This window comes from Heloderma suspectum, chromosome 2 (genome assembly GCF_057233095.1).
Source record: "Heloderma suspectum isolate Gila_16-S chromosome 2, 16-S_ref, whole genome shotgun sequence".
Lineage (NCBI taxonomy): Eukaryota > Metazoa > Chordata > Lepidosauria > Squamata > Helodermatidae > Heloderma > Heloderma suspectum.
In genome coordinates this window covers 85,455,453-85,480,994 of record NC_139459.1, presented here as the reverse complement: position 1 = coordinate 85,480,994, position 25,542 = coordinate 85,455,453, and the positions used below count along the sequence as shown (strand labels likewise).

Below are 25,542 nucleotides of genomic sequence, written 5' to 3'. Positions count from 1 at the left end.
GAGCTAGTTTGTTCATCAGGATATCATGGGGCACTTTGTCCAAAGCTTTGCTGAAGTCGAGGTATATTATGTCTACAGCATTCCCATGATCCACAAGGGAGGTTACTTGATCAAAGAATGAGATCAGATTCATCTGGCAGGACTTGTTCTTGACAAATCCATGTTGGCTTCAAGTAATCACTGCATTGTTTTCAAGGTGCTTACAGATGGATTGCTTTTATCAACTGCTCCAGAATTTTCCCAGGGATTGATGTCAGACTGACTGGTCTGTAGTTCCCAGGTTCCTCCTTTTTACCCTTTTTGAAGATAGGGACCACATTAGCCCTCCTCCAGTCATCTGGCACTTCACCCATACTCCATGATTTCTCAAAGAGAATAGACAGCGGTTCTGAGAGTTCTTCTGCCAGTTCCTGTATGACTCTAGGATGTAGTTCATCTGGCCCTGGAGATTTGAAGTCATTCAGAGTTATTAGGTGTTCCTTGACCATATGCCTACTGATCTCAAGCTGCAATCCTGCCCCTTCAGCCTGTACTTCACCTTTGCCAGGGGGGTCATAGACCCTCTTTTGGGAGAAGACTGAGCCACTGTAGGCACTGAGCACCTCTACCTTTTCTTTGCTATCTGTTATCGTTTTGCCATCCTTATTTAACAGCTGAACCACCATTTCTTTCCTCTGTCTTTTACTGTGCACGTAGCTGAAGAAAGCTTTTTTGTTGCTTTTAGCATCCCTCACTAACCTCAGCTCGTTCTCAGCTTTAGCCTTCCTGACACCATCCCTGCAATTCTGTGCTACCTGCCTGTACTTTTCCTTTGTTACTTGGCCTTCTTTCCACTTCCTATATGTGTCCTTTTTTGTTTTCAGGTCATCCCTAAGCTTTTTGTGAAGCCACATTGGCTTCTTCTGTTGTCTTCCACCTTTTCTTCTTGTTAGAATTGTTTGTAATTGTGCCTTGAGAATTTCCTTTTTTAAAAGCTCCCACCCATCTTGGACTCCTTTTCTTGTTAGTGTCGCTTGCCATGGGACCTTAGTGATCATTGTTCTGAGTTTATTAAAATCAGCTTTCCTAAAATCCAGGGTACACGTTTGACTACACTCGGCTTTTGCTTCCCTTAGAACCAAGAACTCAAGTACAACATGGTTGCTTTCCCCCAGAGTTCCTGTAACTGCTACTTTATCCACTAAGTCATCTCTGTTGGTTAGGATCAAGTCATGGATAGCCAATCCTCTAGTTCCTTCCTCTACTTTCTGTAGGAGGAAGTTATCCGCCACACAAGTCAGGAATTTCCTGGAGGGGCCATGTTTTGTCTCCCAACAAATATTGGGGAAATTGAAGTCCCCCATTACTACTACATCATGCTTCCTTGAAACACTGGCAATTTGCTTTCCAAAAGTTTCATCCTCGTCTTTTCCTTGATTGAGTGGCCACTAGTAGACTCCGACCACCAGGTTCCTTTTATTCTTTGCTCCATTTATTTTGATTCAGATGCTCTCCATGGGGCTACCAAGCTCATCCTCCTGTATTTCTGTGCAGAGATATGTATTTTTCACATACAGTGCAACCCCACCTCCATTTCTGTTCCTCCTGTTCTTTTTGAACAGTTATATCCTTCAATTGCTGTATTCCAGTCATGACAGTCATCCCACCAAGTCTCAGTTATACCTATCAAGTCATAATTTCCCTCTTGTATTAAGAGTTCAAGTTCGTTCTGTTTGTTTCCTGTACTCTGGGCATAAGTATATAGACATCGAAGACCATGTGCTTCATAGTCTGGCTTTCTTCCTACATGTGTCTGAAGACTATTATTGGGTGGTATTAGAGCTGTTCTCTCCGTTGCAGTGCATGAGCCTACATCCATTGTTACCCCCAACTTTACATCTCCCTTCCCTGTAGGATTCAGTTTAAAGCCTTCCTGATGAAGGTCTTCATGCTGTGGCCAAACACATTCTTCCCAGCCTTTGTGAGGTGCAACCCATCCCTTGCCAACAGCCCATCTTCCAGGAAGTATAGCCCGTGGTCCCAGAATCCAAATCTCTCTCGTCGGCACCACCTTCGTAGCCAGTCATTCACCCGGATTATTTTTCTTTCCCCTTCTATCCCTCTTCTAACTACTGGAAGGATGGATGAGAAAACTATCTGGGCCCCAAAGTTCTTGAGTTTCCTTCCCAAAGCTTCAAAGTCTGATGTGATTTCTTCATAGCTCCGCTTGGCGGTATCATTTGTTCCCACATGGATGAGAAGAAAGGGATACCTGTCAGTGGGCTTTATGAGTGCAGGCAACCTTTCAGTCACGTCTCTAATTCGTCCTCCTGGGAGACAACATACCTGGCAAGTCCATGGGTCTTCGCGACATACTTGGGTCTTGATCCCATGCAGCAAGGAGTCTCCCACTACTACCACTCTTCTCTTCTTCTTGTTGTAGGCCTGGGTTTCATCGCCTCTGTTTGACTGACCTTCAGCCTCTTGCTCACTCTCACGTAGGTTCCCCTGTGATTCTTCCTCTGCAGGCTGTCCTCCAGTCTCATCCGCAAGTACCTGGAATCGGTTCCATAGCTCCACTGGTGTAGAGTGGCGTCTAGTTCTTCTGCTCCTGTCACCCTTTTCCAAGGAGTATCCTGTACTCCATTTTTCTTCTCCTCAGCATTTCCCACTTCTGCCTCATCTTGCTGTTGCTCTTCAAGCTTCTAGTCTTCCCTTTGCTGCTGTAGTTCCCTCATTCTGTCCAAGAACTCTTCGTGTTCTCTTACTCCCCAGAGGGTCGACAGTCACCGCTCCAGTCCACTTACTTTTTCTTCCAGCAGCGTGATCAACTTGCACTTGTTGCAGGTGTAGGCCATGTTGTTCTCAAGCAAGAAAGCAAACATTGTACACACCTTGCAGGTCACCACCACTGGAGAGTCCTGTCCTTCCATTGCCTCTTTTCCCTTTTTGTGTCTAGCTTTGTGATTGTTCTAGACTAGCCTGTGCCTGCTCCTCTACTCAGTAGAGGTTAAAAGCAGAGTCCCACTGGTGTGGAAGTGTGTGTTACAAGACAAATAAATGAAAAAAAAAGTTAGTTAAAAAAGAAAAAAAATATTAGGGGCCTCCCCCTTGTCTTCCCCTGCCAAACTCCTGTTTGCTTCCCCTGTTCGCTTGCTCTGGTCGCTCACTCTCTGGGAGCTTGCTTTCTTCTGTAGTCCCTGGACCAGCTGGAGCAGCTTGCTCTGCTCTGCTCTGCTGGGAGGCAGGAAATAGACTGAAGCTTCCTGCCCCCTCAGCTGCTGGGAGTACTCAGGCCACCCCCCCCCCAATTCAGTTGGAGCTCTCAGAAGCACCTGGTGAGCTCACAGCCACTCAGAAGGGTAAAGGGCAGCCCCCTGGGCTTCCTGCAGCCCACTTACCTCTTAGCCTCTGTCTACTTTGTCTACGACTCCTTTGTCCCACAACTCCCAGCACAGGAACAGCTGGCTGGGGAATGCTGCAAGTTGTAGGACTTTTTTCTGTCTAAACATGCACCCTAAGCAGATTTTTATACAAGCATATAAAGGGCTTGTGTGTCTCATCACTTTAAAACATGTCTTCATCACATAATAAAAATCAGTGTTTTCTTTCATCTTAATATGAAAATTTAGGGCCAATGTAAATTACCTAACTACTCTGCACAGGTTGTCAAGCCACATTAAGATGGGACTTGGTAGTTTAAATATTGTGGTAGGTATCTAAATCCCACATCCTCTGCCAAAAACACACAATCCAGAACTGCAACTATTTAAGGGGCAATAATTCAATAATGACTTAGAACCACAGGGGTTCATAACAAACAAATATGCCACCATCAAGAGCAGTTTGGTGCAACCCCAAACACAGTGCTGTTTTGGACGATGACAGTCATTAGGTAAGTTTTTAAATTACCACTTTATTCAGAAAACAGGAACTTTTAAATCACAAGTAGACAAAATGTCTAGAAATAGAAGAATGCAAAAGCTTAAGGGCACAATCGAGTTAGACACCAGTCTCCGAAGTTGTAGGCTGTCGACTATCCTATGTGGGTTGGGTGGAGCACGGAGGGGATCCTCCTCTGCGCTCTGCCCACCCTGCACTGTTGGCTAGATGCACGATTTCGCACATCTAGCCAGGACTTCAGAGAGGGGGGGAGAATGGGCCTGGAGACCCCACAGGAAGCAGCGTAAGAGGACTTCCACGGACACCTCCCCTCAACGCCCCCTTTTTGAGCTCTGTTTTACAAGCATGGCGAGGAAACAGCCACAGTTATTTCCGTGCAGCCTACAAGGGGGAGGACAGCATGGTTTCCTGGCTCCTAGCACTGTCTCTGAATTCAGAACCAGGAAACTGAAAAATTCTATGGCCCTCTAGACAGTGTTTAGTGGCCATAGGATTGCTTTCGAAGCCACTAACAAGGGAAATAGTATTTTACCAAAGGCAACTGATGCCTATAGGCTACAAGGTAAACATGTACATAAACAGGTCTTAGGGCGCAATTCTATCAATTATGTCCATGATTACCGGAAGACTCCAAATTTGGAGACTTCCAATCATCCAATGCAGGTCAGGAGAAACAACGGAGGTGAATTTCGCATCCCTGTCCTCCCACCATGCATTTTTCGCTAAATGGGCTTTTTTGCCCATCTAGCCAGGGAGCTTCAGAGGGAAAGAGGCTGGAGAGGCCTCAGAATAGCTCGTATCCTGGCCTCTACAGTCTCCTCCCCTACCTGCTCAACAAAATGCCCCCTTCTGAACTGGCTGTGGGGGGTGGTGTGTGTGTGTCAGACCTCTGACTCCCCCCTTTCAAGGTTGGAGCATTGTCTCCAACCTCGGAGGGGGGAATCCCCAGCATGCTATGGGCCCCTCAGATGATGTCTAGGGGCCATAGGATTGCTCCCTTAATTCTAGGAAGAAAGATATTAATGCTTCATGTCAAATTCTGAGACATTTAAGTCAGAACACTAACATGCTTCAGAAATGAAGATAACTGGTACAAAAGGAACAATTAAAAGCACTTTAAAGTGAGAAATCACCTTTGAACTCCAGCTAATTCAAAGTTTTGATATTCACAGGTTTTGCCTGAACAGCACTTTGTCATAAATATACTCTTTATTTCTAGAGGCTGCTATACAAATCCCAAGTTGATATCCAAGTTCCTTTTGTCAGTTACTTAAAATAAACCATCACCTGACACAAGTACACATCCAGCTTGAGAGGAACAATAAACAAAGCCAAGAGCCAGACACAGCTCTTTCAGACAAAAGGTCAGTTAATGCTTGTGCTAGAGGAGAGAGGCTGGCTTTGTCTAAATGCCAACTATATTCTAAAAAGGGTATTTAACATAGGGAGGGATAGGGAATTCGGCACAATCTATTCACAATAAACACACACGCTAGAGAAAACATAGCAAATATATGGGACTAGGGCTTTAAGCAAAAGTCAAGGGTAGGCAGATAAATAAGATGTGCCTGACTGGGGAAACAAGAATGAGGGAATCATCTTCAATAGGCACCAATTTTATGCTGTTGCCTAGGCTCTCTTCTGCAGACCTGAAAGAGGCATCTCACAATCCCAAAAGAAATGCTTAATACACTAAAGCAAGGAGAGACCCTAATCAAGATATGGGGTACATAATGCAGAACCTCTCATGCAAAATCTATTGAAGTGCATGGAAATTAATTCTGCACAAGAGAGGTTCTGATTACTGTAACCCAAGTCTTGATACTGGTCTTTCTATGGAGTCATGGGTTAAATGACTGTAAGTGGAGCATAGGACATCTTTCAGGATGACCACAGAGAAGAGTCTTGCCAATAACTGTCCATTAGTATCTTTTTAAAAAAGTGACTCTGTAATGCTTTCTGCCAGGTTGTCAAATTTCATTTTATGCCTCCACTTTTATTTACAAACATGGACTGTATCTTTGGAATCATCCAAACACTATATTCCCTGTTAACAATTCAACTTCAACGTCATGCCCCCTCTTTAATGAGCTTCTGTCGAGCTTTAAAAACGTGGTTGTTCAGGCAGGCATTTGGGGTGGGTTAGGATATTTTAGAAAATGTTTTTATTGTAGAATTTTATTGTTTTAAACTGTTTTGTTGTATGTTGTACATCGCCCAGAGTGGCTGGGTGACCAGCCAGATGGGCGATTAATAAATTTAATAATAAATAAATAAACTTCTATGGGAAAAAAACTGTGAGTGCCTAGAAAAGCTATCCTGCACATGACATATTTATTTATCTCAACTACAATTTAATATAGCACTACTGGAGGAACTATGGTCACTTTAATCCATCTCTGCCACTGAAATGCCTTGGAAAAGCATTTTTAACTCAAAGATGAATTATGGGTAACTTGCCCATATTGTATTTCAAGACATTGCTCTGTACTCTAAAATAATGTTTCTCAAGTTTATCACTTTAAGATATAACTGCAACTGCAGTCAAGGGCAGAAGCTGTATTTCCTAAAGTGGCTCAAATTACAACAGAGCCTACTTTTGAAGAACAATTACATGTCTGAACAAATATGAACTCTTTAGAAGCCATCTTCTGTTCAAAGTTCAGCTTTAAGTAATAAAACATGTATTTACTTACCCTTGTAAAGCCTTGTGTATTCGCTTACATTTTTGCTGTAAAATCCGAAAAATGTCTAAACAAAAACATAAAAACAAAACAGTTTCAGTTTCGTTATCTAATACTGAGATAGATAATTTAGGGCGCAATCCTATGCAAGTTTAGACAGAAATAAGTCCTACAGCTCCCAGCATCCCCCAGCCAGCCATGCTGGGAGTTGTAGGACTTATTTCTGTCTACAACTGCGTAGGATTGCACCCTTAAACAACTATTTAAGGCTTGTGCTAGAGTATGCCCAAGCTACTTCTACAACCCATCTGCCCATCTACTACTTAAGATATCATATACAAAGATTGTAACTTGGCTCTTAGACACACAAACATTGGGCCCTGAGATGCTGCCCCAGGCTATCAGGAATGAGATAGTGGGTACCCAATAACAGAAGCTGTGGCTGCAGAAGCATGTCTGCAGTGGAACCTTTTGCTGAGGTGATTTGGACATCACAGCAACAATTCCTGAACTGTTCAACCCAGGAATTAAAGGGACTGTTGGAGTACAACAGCCATGTGCTCGTTGTTTCCACTTTTAATCTACAACTCAGGAATGTCCCTGTTTCTGAGTTGCTTCATGACAACACTGCATTGTTCATGGGTTAAACAAGCCCGAGTTAACCCAATAACTAACCATGGTTTGTTACTGTCTTAACTCCAGGTTGTTTAACCCATTAACAACCTAGAGTTTCTGGGTCTGAACATCACAAAACAACCCAGGAATGGAGCGCTGCTGGGTTGTTGATTAAATGTGGAAACTGAGTGTGTGGCTTGTGCACTCCGTTCGTTTCCGCAACTCCTGGCATAAACAACCCAGGAATCACTGCCATCACATCTGAAATGTTCTCCATCTGACAACTGAGAAACAGACAACTGAGAAACAAAGCTTCCCCTTCTTTCCACCAGAAGAAGTGTTGGAGAACTTCCAAATAGCAAAAACCCTGCAGGGACTGCCACAAAGGCAGAAAAAATGCGGCCTTTGAGAAGGCTCCCTTCTCTTCACTTATGCGGAAAGAGGCAAGAAGGATAGTGATGGAATAGTCTGGGCCTTTAGAGGAGCCATTTTTTTTTACTGTGGGAAAGCAACATAAGCCATTGTTCCAGCACACTGATCCACTTACAAAGGACAGAGAGGGAAATGCTTGGAGGACTGATAGGAAAGATGCTCTTCCCCTTGATCATTTTAGTTGCCCATTTTGGGCACCTTTTCCGCATCTATAATATCTTTTTAAAAATATGTATACTGTATACAATTTTCTAGGTGTGGCCATCTTCAGTTTTATATAATGCTATTATCTCACTTCTCCAGCAAAGGAGATCGTTACCTTGTTGTGGTGCTGGAGCTTGAGCACCTCAATGACACCATGAGCTAAACCGTGAAGGGACACCCAAGACGGGAAGGTCATGGCAGAGAGGTCAGACTAAATATGATCCCTGGGGAAGGTAACGGCAACCCACCCCAGTATCCTTGCCATGAAAACTAAATGGATCAGCACAACCAGAGATATGTCAGTATGCCATCGGAAGATGGGACTCCCAGGTCGGAAGATGGTCAAAATGCTACTGGGGAGGAACAGAGGATAAGTTCAACTAGCCCCAGATGTGATGACGCAGCTAGCTCAAAGCTGAAAGGGTGGCCAGCGGCCGACGGTGCTGGTGGTGAACGACGAATCCGATGTTCTAAAGATCAACACACCATAGAAACCTGGAATGTAAGACCTATGAGCCAGGGCAAATTGGATGTGGTTACTGGGGAGATGTCAAGATTAAATATAGACATTTTGGGTGTCAGTGAACTGAAATGGACTGGAATGGGCCACTTCACATCAGATGACCACCAGATCTACTACTGTGGACAAGAGGACCACAGAAGAAATGGAGTAGCTTTCATAATTAATAATAAAGTGGCTAAAGCAGTGCTTGGATACAATCCTAAAAACGATAGAATGATCTCAATTCAAATTCAGGGCAAGCCATTTAACATCACAGTGATCCAAATATACGCCCCAACCACAGATGCTGAAGAAGCAGAAGTAGATCAGTTCTATGAGGATCTGCAGCACCTACTGGACAATACGCCAAAAAGAGATGTTATTTTCATTACAGGAGACTGGAATGCTAAGGTGGGTAGTCAAATGACACCTGGAATTACAGGCAAGCATGGTCTGGGAGAACAAAATGAAACGGGGCATAGGCTGATAGAATTTTGCCAAGACAACTCACTGTGCATAACACATACTCTCTTCCAACAACCTAAAAGACGACTTTATACATGGACTTCACCAGACGGTCGACAACGAAATCAGATTGACTACATCCTTTGTAGCCAAAGGTGGCAGACATCTGTACAGTCGGTAAAAACAAGACCTGGAGCTGAGTGTAGTTCAGATCACGAACTTCTTATTGCACAATTTAGAATCAGACTAAAGAGAATAGGGAAGACCCACAGATCAGTTAGATATGAGCTCACTAATATTCCTCATGTATATGCAGTGGAGGTGAAGAATAGATTTAAGGGACTAGATTTAGTAGATAGGGTCCCGGAAGAACTATGGACAGAATTTCGCAACACTGTTCAGGAGGTGGTAACAAAAACTGTCCCCCAAAAAAAGAAAACCAAGAAGGCAAGATGGCTGTCTGCTGAGATGCTGGAAGTAGCCCAAAAAAGAAGGAAAGCAAAAGGCAACAGTGATAGGGGGAGATATGCACAATTAAATGCAAAATTCCAGAGGTTAGCCAGAAGAGATAAGGAATTATTCCAGAAGAGATAAGGAATTATTTTTAAACAAGCAATGCGTGGAAGTGGAAGAAGATAGTAGAATAGGAAGGACAAGAGACCTCTTCCAGAAAATTAGAAACACTGGAAGTAAATTCCAGGCAAAAATGGGAATGATCAAAAACAAAGATGGCAAGGACCTAACAGAAGCAGAAGAGATCAAGAAAAGGTGGCAAGAATATACAGAAGATCTGTATAGGAAGGATAATAACATCGGGGATAGATTTAATGGTGTGGTCAGTGAGTTAGAGCCAGACATCTTGAAGTGTGAGGTTGAATGGGCCTTAAGAAGCATTGCTAATAACAAGGCAGCAGGGGATGATGGTATCCCAGCTGAACTGTTTAAAATCTTGCAAGATGATGCTGTCAAGGTGATGCATGCCATATGCTAACAAATTTGGAAAATACAAGAATGGCCAACAGATTGGAAAAAATCAACTTATATCCCCATACCAAAAAAGAGAAACACTAAAGAATGTTCAAACTATCGAACAGTGGCACTTATTTCACATGCCAGTAAGGTAATGCTCAAGATCTTGCAAGGTAGACTCCAGCAATTCATGGAACGAGAATTGCCAGATGTACAAGCTGGGTTTAGAAAAGGCAGAGGAACTAGAGACCAAATTGCCAATATCTGCTGGATAATGGAGAAAGCCAGGAAGTTTCAGAAAAACATCTATTCTGTTTTATTGACTATTCTAAAGCTTTGACTGTGCGGATCATAACAAATTGTGGCAAGTTCTTGGGGGTATGGGGATACCAAGTCATCTTGTCTGCCTCCTGAGGAATCTGTATAACGACCAAGTAGCAACGGTAAGAACAGACGGACTGGTTTAAGATTGGGAAAGGAGTACGGCAGGGTTGTATATTCTCACCCTACCTATTCAACCTGCATGCGGAACACATCATGCGACGTGCTGGGCTTGATGAATCCAAGGCTGGAGTTAAAATCGCTGGAAGAAGTATTAACAATCTCAGATATGCAGATGATACCACTTTGATGGCTGAAAGTCAGGAGTTGCTGAGGAACCTTATGACAAAGGTGAAAGAAGGAAGTGCAAAAGCTGGGTTGCAGTTAAACCTCAAAAAAAAAACAAGATTATGGCAACCGGCTTGATTGATAACTGGCAAATAGAGGGAGAAAACATGGAGGCAGTGACAGACTTTGTCTTTCTAGGCGCAAAGATTACTGCAGACGCTAACTGCAGCCAGGAAATCAGAAGATGCTCTCCTCCCAAGAAGTAAACAATGACAAATGTTGATAAAATAGTTAAGAGCAGAGACATCACACTGACAACAAAGGCCCGCATAGTTAAAGCAATGGTATTCCCCGTAGTAACCTATGGTTGCGAGAGCTGGACCATAAGGAAGGCTGAGCGAAGGAAGATAGATTTTTTCAACTGTGGTGCTGGAGGAAAATTCTGAGAGTGCCTTGGACTGCAAGAACATCAAACCAGTCCATCCTCCAGGAAATAAAGCCAGACTGTTCACTTGAGGGAAGGATATTAAAGGCAAAACTGAAGTACTTTGGCCACATCATGAGAAGACAGGATACCCTGGAGAAGATGCTGATGATAGGGAAAGTGGAAGGCAAAAGGAAGAGGGGCCAACCAAGGGCAAGATGGATGGATGATATTCTAGAGGTGACGGACTCGACCTTGGGAGAGCTGGGGGTGGCGATGGCCGACAGGAAGCTCTGGCGTGGGCTGGTCCATGAAGTCACAAAGAGTCGGCAGCGACTGAATGAATAAACACATTATCTCACTTGCTCTTTTCAATCCCTTTGGTAATAAATTCCACTACTGGATTAGCCTTTTCTGCAGCACCCTGAGCTGAGCTTCATGATCATTCTTGGTGACAGACAGACAGTCAGTCAGTCTATTTATTATAACTCCTTTCTTTTTCAAACAGGAAAACTCATGGCAGCAAAAGAGATGTAAAACATGCTGATGGCAATGAAGCCCATCTATAACATGTTGGAAGAGTCCCGCCATTCCCACCTGTGTGGGTCACTTTGCATAGAATGAAAGTCTTCTGCCCAGTCACCTGGTTTGGGAGAGATTCCTTTGGAGTCTGCTCAGTATTTCACTATCCTCAATAAGTCTACAGATGATAGCAAGCTTTACTACTACACTATGAATGCCTCTCCAGATGTTTTAAAGAATCATTAACACCCGGGAGAGTTTCAAGCATGTCAAATGTGAATTGCAAGTCCAACCATTAACTTACAGGGAACTGTGAATAACCAAAACCACCTAGTAAGTCCAGAGCAGAATTTGGATTTGAATCTGTATCTCCCACATCTCAATGACTTCTCAAAGCATTGCTTGCAATTTATGCTAAAAATGTGTTGAGGTTTTTTTAAAAAAAGATACCTGGTTTTTCTTCCATGATACGGAGGGCCTCAGTGGCAGCAGCAGCTAGGAAAGGAGGCAGAGAGGCTGAAAAGCAGTACCCCTGACCAGACAGTCTCTGGAAGGAAAAAACAGTACTGACTGAGTGGAGTTCCAGCGACCCTTTATATGGATAATCCACTGCTAAACAAGGTGAAGTTAGATGTTAAGCTTTTCCTGTCCTAAAACTGAATTAATCCAAAGTTGTTTCTATGTCCAAACTGGCATCAGTTTCCAACCCACCACGGAATGCAGTATGTATCATCTTAAGTGCCAACATTTTTGGGAGGTTCAGCAGTACTGCGAGCAAACAACCTGGGCTCCCTTGTAATTGCAATGGCATTCTTGTATTCCTGCCAATGTCCAAAGTTGGGCGGCTTAAATTTTTTTAAGCTCCACCTGTTGTCTCAGTGGTCACATAGCCACAATTACTCTGGCCATCAGGTCAAGAGATGAACAAGATAGCCAGCTTTCTCTTACTCCAGCACAGCCTTCCCCATCCTGGCTGGCAGGGGGATGCTGGGAGTTGTAGTTCAACACAGCTGGAGGACACCATGTTGGCAAAGGCTGTTCTAGCACCTTTCTTCTCCTGTCCGCTTCTCCCCATCTCCTTACCTGGTCAGCCACTCCCCCTTGTATTTCCCAGGCAGCACAGCCATGGCAAAGGGGAAGCACCAATTCCCCTGTGTTCAGTGAAGGCTCCATCGCCTTCCCCAGCAACAGATGCTGACGCTGCATACTCCCGGGATTGTACCCGAGTGAGGCAATTCTCGGCTGACAACACGTTACAGACACATGTAATCTCCCCCAACAGCCGCGAAACTGGTAGGGTGTGGCCCCTCCCCCTCATACCTGCATTGGTCAGAGCGTTCTATTGGAATTTAACTCCATAAGAAATGTACCTTGAATTTCAAGAATCTACACATACCTGGTGGTCAATAACGAAGGATCGTCCACAGCAAAATCCTCCAACAGAAGCCAGAGAGTTTTCCATATTTGCACTTATAACATCAATGTCATCTACCTATTGCATGAAAAAGGACAATGGTTTAGTCTTAAAAACTGCATGTTTGGTAACCATACTCACCATTTTTTGGAAACATGTAACCCTTTAAATGGATATAACGAGTGATACATTCGATTATTGCAATGTACTCTATGCAGGGCAGTGCTTGAGGAGTGTTCGGAAAGCGCAGCCAGTGCAAAACGTGGTAGCCAGATTGTTTTCTGACATGTGCCTAACTGCCCATATTACACAGCCTTGCATCAACTGCACTAGCTGCCAATTTGTTTCCAGGCCCAATTCAAAGGGCTGGGTTTTCCCTATAAAGCCCGAAACCGTTTGAGGCCTCTTGTATGAGCCTGCCTGTAGCTTAAGACATGCTTCAGAGACCCTTCTGTAAGTCTGATGTGCTGCCACTAGGGGGCTCGGCTGTGGGAACATGGGACAGAGCTTTCTCTCTGGAGGCATGCTGGCTGGAAATCTCCCTACGGAAGTTAGACTAGCCCCTTCTTTATTTAGTTTTACATGGGCTGTTAAAACTTTCTTGTTCTGCATTTTAAGCAATTTTTAATGTATCAGCCCTGCGCTCTGTTTTTCAGATTGTTTTTCTCCTACTCTTAATGTTGTTGTGTGCGATTGTTTTAGAGTTTGCAATGTTTTAAATTTTAAGTTGCCTTGGAAGCTCTTTTTGAGCCAAGAGGTGACTCAGAAATAATTTTACAAACAACACAAAATGTGACCACAGTAAGTTACATGACACAAGATGCAAGTAAAACACAACACAAATTTCTCTTGTCAGTAACAGTCTTGTTAAGACATATACTTCATTTTAAATTTCTTGATTCTATCTATAAAGATCTAAAGGAGTAAAATGTATACGAAACTGTTCTCAATTCAGCCCTGGAATACATGTAGTTAATGCATTTGACCCAAGTGTTATTGTATTGTAGATTGCTACATGAGCTTCTCAGAATAATTAAGATGGAACAAGTTATCTGGAAAAAAATTATCCAGGATCCAAGAAGCCCATGCACAAAGCACTTCCCTTGCATGAGGAGGGACACTGCCAATTGTCCCTTCCAGTGTTAGCTCGTCACACCTCTATTGGTGCTGCTCTGACTGCCTTTCAATATTTGGGGATGGCTTTTGGAAGAGTCAACGGCAGTTGCTGGAAGGTGAAGGCTAAAATGCTTGTGATCACGCACCATGTACTGCACGTAGCCTTCTGGATCCTGGCCAGTATTTTGTAAAATGCCCCAAAGGATTTATATTGTATCATATGCAAATGTACATTATGCAAACATATTGTTACATATGGTTTCTTTGAAGTGTTAAAAACGAATGGCATAGGTATATTTTTATGTCCATTTTTTTCTCCCATTCCTTTGTCACAGTCCAAAACAAATTCTTGCTGAATTCAGATTCCTAGGCAATTCACAGAAATGCAGCTGGGCAAGTTGCAAGAGGTAAGGTCATTTAAGGAAAGACTGTGATAACCTGAAGATACTTTATGGTTTTGTTTCTGGTAATAATTCTGCCTACAGTTAGCATTTCTATGCAAAGCTAATGATTAAGGGATTAAGCATGAGGAACTATGTAATGGACAAGACTGCCATACATACATTTTGCATATTTTTTTATGGCTGGCAAAGCCATTGCTATAAACAAGAAAACATCTATCAAACCTTGCTTTTTTCTACCATTTTCCTGGCACAAAATTCTATTTTCACTCAAAACAGCCATGCACTTACATTTATTCCAAAATGTTCTGTAACTCCTCGTCCATGTTCTCCCAATACTCCGAAAGAAAGACTTTCTTCCAAAAATAACCTCACTTTGTATTTGTATTTTAACTTTACCTGCAGATTTATTCAATTTACAAGCGACACAAAACAACATAAGATTACCTGTTGCTCAGGACAAGGAACTAGATTCACGCACAAGTTGCCACACTATCTCTGCTTCTGGTAAACAATCACCTTAATCCTAGAACTTAAGTATCAGGTATTTTAGTTCTTAGACATGGTTGTAAAACGCAGTTCTACTTATTATGCATGGATACAACTTTCTGTGCTTTAAGCATCTACCAGAACCATTCTAACTTTCTTATTTCAAGCTAACTTTTTATGGACAGGAGTGGGGTAATACTGAAAGTTGGAACAATTATTTATATGTATATATCTAAAGGTATTTTAATAGTTCTGATTTTACAGAAGTAGCATCTTAAAAACTTTGGCAAAGGTAGGGAAAGATTTCTTTAAAGGAACACACAGAACACCCTCTTACAACACGTTTTGCAACTTCTCCATAACAGAATATTTTGCATAGTTTTAATGCTAATGCTAGGTTTAGGAGGACAACAAAAGCCTCCCCCCCCCCCCCGCCACAGGGCCTTTAATTTGCTCTGACTTGTTATCCTCCTGCTGTTAAGAGTTTTGTTTTTAGCTAACCCAGCTTTATGTTCTTTGCTTGCTGGTGTTTTAACTGCTCTTTGCTTTGTTTGATATGGTTGGTTGTATTTTTGTAATCTTTAAATGTATATTTGTTTTAAGTTGGAAGTTGACTAGGGGGCCTTTTTCTGGGCAGAAAGGAGGGGGAGAAATTTTAAAAAATAACTTTTAAAACCCTGTCTATTAAAATAGTCCTAAGCAATTGCCCAGACCACTGGTCTTCAGTTTGTGGGTCATACTGCAAGCTAAGGTGGATCACATGAGCAGAATCATCAACATCTGTCTTTCTCCTTTCATGGTTTGTAAGGAGATACACAAAAGGAAGAAAAGTTGTTAAAAATTAGGAATTGTACCATGTAGAAGGCTGGGTTAGTGGTGAGTGCTAAAGACGGACCTAGATAGTGTCCTATCTTTTCACTGCAAGGTTTGTTTCTGTTAGAAGTAAACCATTTATTAAAAAAAAGAAAAAGTGAGTCTTAAGGTAAAGCAACTGTGTTGCATTCTATCATATGTAGTGAACTTGACCTCTATGGAAAAAATACTGGAGTAAGCTAAGGATTCTAATGGAAATAATTTTAGAATGCACTGTTTTTATTATTACAATTATAAATACTAATAACAATAACTATTAAAATATGAAAAAGACACAAAAATGGACACTTTGAAGTGGTAAACATATGGCAACTGCTGCTCCAATCGTTAACTGTATCCAATGGGTTGTATCCAATGTTAGTCTATCTTAAGGACCATTCATTTCAATGGCTCTACTGAAAATAGAATCAAGATGGGATACAACCCTATGTGCCAAATATTGGAAGCTATCTAAAATACCAACTCCAAAGAAGTGGATTGCAAAAATAAGGGACTCTCCTGCAATGGCCAAACTGACAAATTGCATAAAACCTAACTAAAATAATGAAAACAACTATTTTAATAACATTTACTATATTAATACAATTCTGTTAACTGAACTGTTGCAAGCATGCATCTTTGTTTAGTTTGTTGTATGAAAGGATGATGTGAACTCGGTAATTTTGAACGCCTTTTTAGTAGGGCTGTGTACCGCTTCAGCCTGAGGCCTGAACTCCGAGTCAAAGCAGACCGCTTTGGGCCGCTTTGTGCCCCTTCCAAGGTGAAGCGGAGGGGGCCTGAAGCGGGTCAGGGGCTCACTGAAGCACTTGGTGCACTTTGGAGCTTCAACCCCTGGCCCAGCCCCCCTGCCCGACGCCCCCACACAACCCCCCAGCTCCTTACCTGGGCCACCTCCTCCTCTGCTGCCGCCTCCATCGCCACACCGCCACCTTCTCCACTGCACTGCCGCCACCACCCGCTGTTGCTGCTGTCATCATCTTTGCCACTGCAGCCGCACCGCCACCATCTCCTGACGCCTGGATGCGCAGTAACTGGTCTTCTTCCAGGGAGTCGCCGTTTTTAAAATGGCAACCTCCTGGAACTTCCAGAAAGTTGCCATTTTAAAAATGGCGACTCCCTGGAAGAAGACCAGTTGCTGCACGTCCAGGCCTCAGGAGGTAGTGGTGGGTGGGCAATGGTGGTGGCAGCAGTGAAAGCAGAGGGACCAGTTAAAAGCAGGAGTCACCATTTAAAAATGGTGACTCCCTGGAAGAGGACCAGTTGCTGTGCGTCCAGGCTTCAGGACATGGCAGTGGCGAAGAAGACGACGACAGCAGCAGCGGGTGGCGGCAGTGGCGCAACGGAGAAGGCGGCAGCAGAGGAGGCGGCGGCCCAGGTAAGGAGCTGGGGGGTTGCGTGGGGGCCTTGGGTTTGGGGCCAAGGCAGGTTGGGGCCCCCCGAATCTGCTCAAGCCAGATCGGGCCCACCTTGCAAGCTGCAAAGCGGCTTCCGAGTACAATTGGGGGGTCCCTGCGCAGCCCTACTTTTTAGTACACTTTATTCAAAGTTTGTTGTTTAAGCTAGATATTTTTTTGTTTCATTATGTGCTTGGGAAAAAAAACCCTGATTTAAAGAAAGAAAAGAACTGCTTTACCCTATAATCCTGCGAACAATTCTAATGCAAAATTTGTCTGATAGAACAATTTACTATACAGAATGCAGCATGCAAAACTTATCAGCGTTAGATGGCTTGGACATTTCTTAGAAATAGTTATGACAGACTAAGCAGAGCACATTTAGTGGAATATGAAATCCCATTTAAGGTCAGTTGTTCCATTTGGATACAATTACTTGTCCATCTAGCCAAGTACTGCCTGCTCTGACTAGCAGTAGCTCTCCAGGACCTCAGGCACCCGCTGCTTAATCTTTCTTCTTTTTCAACTGGAGACTGAACCTTCCTATATGCAAAGCACATGCTCTAACATGGAACTAACACGAATGGGGCAGGTCAGCGGAGCTCCGCCAACCTGTCTCGATTCAGAAATGAGCATTTCCGCTCATATTGGGGTTTCCTCTAGAAGCACTGAATCTCCATTGCGCCATCAGCAGGACCCAACACCTATACAATGGAATTGAGGGGATGCAGCAAAACTGGTCAGAGGGGTGGGCATTGGATACTGCCCCTAGTGTTGTCCAGTTTTAGTTCACAGTGCATAAAACCTGGTAGGGTATATACTTAAAACAAAACCTACTTACCAATTCTGGAAGGGGACAAATATCTGCAGTATTAATATACACACCCTCTACCACAATAAACTTTCTGGTTACACGAGCTTTACGAGGATTCTGCAGAGATACAATTTAGTATGACTACATTTATTTGAAGAACTTGTTAGGGTGCCATCAAAAGCTGACAATGCTGAGAACAAAGTCTCAAGATTACATTACCAAAGGTCAACTGTATCAAACACATTTTTAATCAGATAGTTTGGATCTGGATCTTAAATATTCTTTAGACCAGTATCCCCACTAGCTTGCTGACATGCTTAATACTGTTTTCTCCTAGCCTTTTAACCTAAGGTTGTTGTATAAAGAACTGCACACCGTCCTGTTACACCACCTAAACTACTTCAATACAGGTTTTGTCAACAAGGATGGGGTACAAAAATGGCCCTTACTATTCTTCTGTGAAATAAAAGATTGAATATTTTTTACATTGTGTTGATATTAGTAATAATATAGCTTCTGGTTACCTGTCATATTTCTACAACTTTTTAAAAAGACAGGAAGAAGTTGATTAACTGTATCTACAATTTGACCTGCAGATTTTTCTTCTGTTTGTTAAGTTACCTTGCTCCCCTCCCAAACATTACTATTACAGTAAATGCAACTCAGCAACCAAACCTTACTTCAAATGTTATTCAGCATTCAGTTCCATAATGGCTCAGAAGAGAAATAATGAGCAATGAAACCATTCAAATATTCCACCTAGTTAAAAAATACATCCTACTACAGATCATTTTCTTCAAAGGAACCCTACCTTTTGATCTTCAATCTCTTGTTCTTTTAGTAGATCCTCAAGGTCAGCCATATCATTATGTTTAAAAAACTTAATGTTACTTCTGGATGCCTGTAAGCCTTTCTGGATAGCAAAGCAAGCTGCTTTATCACTGTAAATACACAGAGTTCTGTCAGTAGATTCTTAGCTGAAGCTGCCTTTTCGAGGCTGATTTCTTTCCATGATGTACTTTAATGAACAGTTGCTTCATTACAATAACTTTTTGCCCATATAAGCAGCCCCAGTTCTCCCCAGCTATGCACAGGTAGTCAGTAAGACAGTCTTTGGATGTACAAGAAACTATGGTTTAGCATTATGTGAACAAGCCTTGAGCTCCTGTGCTACCCACTCTGAAGGGGACGCAAGGAGAATGGATGCTTTTGCTTCAGTTTCTGATTAACCACATTTTAGCATTACATCCAAATCCTAAACTGCGGTTAATCTTAACTATGGTCTATTGAAACAAGCCAGCTTCGTGAGTCAGATTTTGAAGTTGGCTTATTTCAGTAAATCATAGTTAACGTTAACCACAGTTTGTAACCCTAAACTGCAGTTAGTTAAAAATGGAAGTGAGAGCTTCCAGTCTTCTCCTTGTGGCTGCGCTGCAGAAGGGTGGGGGAAGAGTGAGAGAGAGAGTGCTTGAGCCTCAGGCTTATTCGTATAAAGAGAAACCAGAGTTTGTTACATCTGAAGCAGTATGTGTGAATAGAGCAATCAATTACCCATCAATTCCTCTGACCACCATATAAATGTCCCTTGTTGCTGTTTTCACAGGAATTGCTACTAACAACATTTCTTTTGCTTATTAAAATATTTATATCCCATTTCTTGATCCAAAGAAATCACCAAGGTGGCTCACAGGTTTAAAATCTAAATTCAGTTAAAACTGTGGAAGCAGACAGCACACAAAAAGCAAAGCGGGAAAACAGAAAGTAAATCAGCAACAGTAAAACACACACAAAAAGTTAAAATTCCAATAGAAACAGATCAAAATACCTCTTCATACTTAGAGACCCCTGATAGAGGGAGAAGGCAGTCTTTGAGGTCTAGAGCTATACATATTAGAACTTTATAGGTGAAAACTAGCACTCTGAATTGCGCTCAGGAATCAAAGATGACATTTTATACTCAGAATCATACATTCCATACAGCCTAGCCCAGTTAACACACTGATGGCTACATTCTGAACCAGTTGTCATTTCTGCAAACTCTTCAAAGGAAGTTCTACAGAGTGTGTTACTATAACCTAGACTAGTTACACACTAAGGCATGAGGGCAGGGCACACTCTTGAGCTATCCATAATAAAGGAATGACCCACTGATCACCACACTCCTGCCCTGAACAAAATAGATCACTACTCTTTGAGGACTGGGCTCATAGTGGTTTCATGCCTCCACAGGGGTTGGGGCCATATTAGAACGGTCTGTTCCCAGAAGCTTATGGATCAGGACGATTTCCTGATTTCTCTTGGTGATTTTCTTGTCAAATGCCTGGTAAATGAAGAGAACTGTGAGGGTTCTGCTGCTCACAGTCACGTCTAGCTGCCCTGCAGCCCCTCCATGTTCCCCGTGATCAGAAATATGGTGGGTGGACTGACAAGAAGGACATTTTCTGTAGTGACGCCAAGACAGACAAATGCCTTTCTGAAAAAAAATTCTCCTGGCTCATTTGATGCTTACCTCTGGAAGAGCAGGTGAGCTCTGCCCTTTTTAGTAGGTATTTTTAGTTATTGTTTCTTGAATAAGTTTTTATTTCATGTACCCATTTTGTGCCCATTTTTGATCTTTTAATTGTAGCTGTAAACTTAATGCCTACTTTGATATTGCTTTATTAATTGCTTTTTGTATTGTTGGTTTGCCACCCTGAGTTTTTGATTGTTATTTTTTAGAAAGGTAGGACAGAAGTGCTGAATATAAATAAGGATTAATTTACATGCCTCAATAATTTCTAACCATTGCAACACTCAGTGCACAGGTTACACAGACCAAGAAAAAAATAAAGAGACTACTTAGGCTGCAACCCTATACAGAGTTGCCTGGGAGCTAAGTCTCATTGAACGCAATACTTCTGAGTACAAAGACATAGGATTGCAGTTAGTATCAACTGATGTAGACAATTTTTTTTGTCTGACATTAAGTGAATTCATTTCAACCACTCTTGTCAACTGCATTTCCTTGCTTGGCTGTAACCTATGGGGATACTGACTAAGCATTTCAACAGCTGTTACTAATTTTTAAAAGAGTTTATTTTGAAGCAGCAATGGATCATTAAAAGCAAGTAGTTATTTTAAAAGCATTTCATACGTGATTAAAACCGTACTTTATCAAGCCTTTAAAATGGCAGCAAGACACAGCTTTGAAACTGACAAGATCAAATAAGAAACCTTAAGTAATGTCTAATTTAAATCAGTGTTAAAAAATTGCATGTGACCATTTTCCTCATAGTTGGAGTTCCATTCCCACCTTTCTCCTATGGCAAGGCCAACTGAGGCACTTTTATAGAGGTTAATGTATCCAACTCTTATTCATAAAATTGCTTTTTAAATCAAGGTGGAGATGTTGTAATATTCACTAAAACAGATAACAGAATCCTAAGAGTTGGTTTGCACAGATACAGGCAGCAACTGTTTTCTATCCCTGTAAGTTCTTTCCTCCCGTAATTTCTCTCCCAGGTATGGGATCACACAGAGAAAAATCTATAACAACTGTATACAGTAGTACACAGATGTTGCCAGTAGCTGCTGACAACAATTCCTGAGATTGCCATCGCTGGGAAGTGCTACCACAACTGAGGAAGTTGTTCCAATGAGATGCCTCACTGTACAGCCCAGCTTATATGCCCATTTCCCCATGCACTTTTGGGCATAGAGGCAGTTGGAAAAGACACACAGTCTCTACTTGAATGTGTACGCTAATTGTACTCTCGTCCACTTTGGAAATCTATCCCCTGAAGCCTGCAATTCTTTTGTAAATGCTCTGAGACTATTTTCTTTGAATTGGCTCTAAGTAGAAGTGGTAAAAGAAGAGATTATGCTGCTTAGGTTTTACAGAAATTTATTTTCTTGGGAGCTGGGGGGTTTCAGCTGATCACACAAAACACTATCCACAAACGATTCTATGATTCCTGGATATGTTTGTGCACAAACAAAATCTGTGAACCAGGCAAATCATTGACACAGTAGGAACGGGCATAACCCCAGTGGCACTTTTTCCAGTTGCTGTAGTCACAAGACTGCAGCCACATGGCTCACATGTTCTATGTTTATGAACACAAGAGTCCAGGATACTAGACTGTGAAATGGCCTGAAGTTCACTGGTTGACTTTGGGTCAGTCACTGACTCTCAGCCTAGCCTACCTCACAGAGTTGTTGTGAGGATAAAATGGAGAGGAGGATGATCATATATGTTGCCTTGGGCTCCTTGGAGGAAAGGTGGGATATAAATGTAACAAATAAATACGTTTATTATTGTTTGTGGAATGGCGCAGCTAGAAATAAGTTAATTGCGCTATGAAGTACCTCAACCTTTCAAACAGTAGCAGAAATACCACCAAGGTTCTGAAGAACCCCCTCTTGAAAGTTTTATCTGTAGTATTGAGAACATGAAGATTACATACACAAACACAATGTCTCCTCGTTTTGAATAGGCAGGAATGGCACTGGCAATTGTAGCAAATCCATAGGAATATAAGATGGCTTCCTCCGTCCTCATAAACCTGGCAAGTCGTTCCTCCAATTCCAAATGTACATCTGTTTGAGAAGCGTAGTCCATGCATTTATAAACAGAATGCTTATTTTAAAAGAGTCACAAGTACTCAGGGTCATTAACATCACAAAAATCCACACAACTTGAGTATTAGAAGTATGAAACTATCATTGCACCACATTTTTCTAGAAAACATTTTAAAAAGGGGAGCAAGTACTGACCGATATCCTATCATTCTACCAGGCACAAAATAACTCACTTCAGCATTGTACTGCATTACCTTAAAAGGGCACTAATATTTTAAGAGTGATACAGCCATACTGATATACCTATCAGAAATATTTGAGGAAAAGATTACTGAAATATGCCTGCTGTTGGGAAACTAAGGACAGAGGGAAGCAACAGGACAATATTTCAAAGACTTGTTCAGAATTCTCTTGGTTCGATATTAACACAGTGCAAGCTAAAAGCTAGAGGAACCAATGAAGTAATCAGTGGAGTAAAATCTCTTCTCCAGACACTTATTCCTAGCTCACATTTTGCCCCACACAATTCAGGTTTTTTCCCCACATCCACACACACCCTCCTTTCCAACCCCTCCCAAACTCTTTATTCTGCTGAACTTCTCTTTCAGAAAAAGACATTAACATTTAGTCTTAAATACTGAATACTATTCCACAGATCAACCAGTAAATATTAGTTCCCATTCTAAAATTTAATCTCAACCATGATGGGAAAATGTGAATTAACATTAGCCCTATTTTGAAACAACAGGCTCAATCAAGGAGAGCACAGATACACTGCCTGTATACAGAGGAGTTCCACAGAGCTCAAAATCATTCTGTTGCCTGCTCCCCTCCCCTCCCCACCATCCCATTGCCAACATGAGCAAATGGTAACAAGCTTAGGTAGCCTGTACACAGAGGAGTTCCACAGAGCTCAAAATCATTCTGTTGCCTGCTCCCCTCCCCTCCCCACCATCCCATTGCCAACATGAGCAAATGATAACAAGCTTAGGAAGTGCAACTGAGCACTGCAGAGAATGGAAGGTCTGTGGATTTCATCCAACACTCCTTCCAAGCACAAGGGGCGGGGGCACTGGGCTGTGGAACTCCTCCACATGTGGACACTGCTTGGCATATAAACTGTTTCTCGTACCTATTAATAAAGATCAACTCCTTTAGATATTTGGAAACTATAGAACAGGCTAGGGAACATTGTGCATGCATTTCATAATGGCAACAAGGACTGCTACAGTTTCTCCAGCTCACATTTTCTCATCCAGTAAAATATTCAAAATAAACACACAGCCTTTTGTCTTCAGGCCCAATTTGGATTACCAACATTTTTAAGAGAATTTGCCATTCAATTCCAAGGACAAATGTGAGGAAACTCTTAGATCTTACACTTTAGATATTCCTATGCACTTTAGATACTAGTCTATAAAACAAGAGTACATCAGAAGCTGAAAAGATAGCACACATATTTAAAAGAGCAGCTGATTGTTCATCATAGTAAGAAATCATTCACCCATACACAGACCATATGGCTTTAAAGTCAGATATCTAGATGGGGATCTAGTCAAAACAGTGCTGTGGTCAGAGAAAGAATTTCACCACAACGCTATCTTCCCAAAAATGGAAAGTAGAGAGGATTTACTACCATTCAATGGTTAAGAAAAAGGGGAGGGGGCAGAAAAAATTATTTTCATATAGTGAAATATTAAATCGCAAGCCAAAAAAGCCACTGATAATATACATAGTTTGCCTTGTGAAACCCAGGCACCTCAATAGCCCCATGGAAACCATTTTTAATCCTCTGGGCAAAAACACCAGCAAGTCTAGCACTTTCAAAAAGTCAGGCCATAGCGAAGATAAAGCAAATGTTTAGGTTCACTGTATTGCTGTCTATATAGTACTCTGTGGTGGCGGAACAGGAACGTGAAACACCGTCTCATCCTATGATTAAACACAGACTTGGGAGTTTCGTAGCAGGATGTGGATTACAAAAACCCTCTGCTTCAGGTCTGCATTCAAATCTCTTGATTAGCACACAGATATAGTATGTCGGCAATAACTGTGTTACAGTGTTTGTAAAGCAGTCCAAGCATTCCATCCAGAAATCAGACTGCCCTCTTGTGGCCTCTTTGAAAACAACCACTCAGTGTTTGACATATTTCAGTCTTTACGTCAGCTCAGCCAATTCTCCCTACATGACATTTTCACAGCCATGTAAACAATCATGGGAGGGTGGGGGGGCTAAATCCTTAGTAATATTCTGGGAACAAGCTTGAGACATTACTCAACAAGACCCCACGTATTCTCCTCATAGTAATGTCAAATTCTACAACCAAAATGCACTCACAAGTTAAAGACATCTGAATTTCCTTAGGAGTATTTAACTGAATTGACTACACAGTCTTTCCGTTCACCTTCAACTCTTTCCACTTACCCTCAGCTCCATTTTCCTCTCATCTCTGTTGTCTCATCCATATCACACTTCAGACTGCAAGCTTGGGGCATGGACCTTTTCTTCCACTGCTTAGATTTATGCAGCCACAAGTCCCTCCCCATCAACCGGCTGAGCAGTGGGGAAGAGGGGGCATGGCTGTAGAGCCCTGCTGCTCAGCTGGGAAAAGTGTGACCCTGCAGAAAAATATTAACTTTATCTGCAGCCCAGCCTCCTTTTCCCCTGCTGCTCAGCTGTTTCCAATCAGCTGAGCAATGGCTAAGGGATGAAAATGAACCTGATGAAACTACCCCCCACCCCTTAGCTTAAGATTGCAGGGAGGGAAGGTTTAAGCCTCCTCCCTCCACATTGACCATCAAGGAAAAAAGAGGCTGGAGCCACGCCCCCGTCTTCACTGCTTAGCTATGTGAATGGATGGAGTGAGAGGAGTGTGCGTATGGATGAATGGGGATACACACATCCCATTCCAGCCCTCTGCATCCTATACAATATGTGAATGGATGGGTGTGGCTGTGATCACCATCACTCCACTCTCTCTCTCTTAAGAGCATCCCCACACACACACACAGTGACTAGGTCCAGATGATCGCAGCGGGGAAGCAGCCATTGTGACTGCTCCCCACATGCACAACTGCCATTTGCATTATTTTCTGCGCTGCAGCATGGGCGGGTGTGTCGCCCCAAAACTGCACAGCATGGCATTGCACCAACCTGCACAGTGGAGGTTGTA

The 25,542-nt window shown here is 42.3% G+C and overlaps 1 protein-coding gene across 5 annotated transcripts in view; it reads right to left on the bottom strand.

The window, feature by feature from the left end:
* Positions 1-25,542, bottom strand: part of SPTLC1 (serine palmitoyltransferase long chain base subunit 1) — a 57,503-nt gene that overhangs the window by 17,440 nt on the left and 14,521 nt on the right. For all 5 annotated transcript variants that reach the window (XR_014787726.1, XR_014787725.1, XM_084834026.1 and 2 more), the window contains exons 6-12: positions 22,255-22,387; positions 18,621-18,750; positions 17,837-17,926; positions 14,531-14,638; positions 12,705-12,800; positions 11,759-11,855; positions 6,579-6,633 (exon numbers count right to left, since the gene is read on the bottom strand). Coding sequence is in view for 3 of the 5 variants with exons in the window: in XM_084834026.1 (XP_084690152.1) it covers positions 6,579-6,633; positions 11,759-11,855; positions 12,705-12,800; positions 14,531-14,638; positions 17,837-17,926; positions 18,621-18,750; positions 22,255-22,387 (709 nt within the window). In the remaining 2 variants the exon portion in view is untranslated. The remainder of the gene's footprint in view (positions 1-6,578; positions 6,634-11,758; positions 11,856-12,704; positions 12,801-14,530; positions 14,639-17,836; positions 17,927-18,620; positions 18,751-22,254; positions 22,388-25,542) is intronic.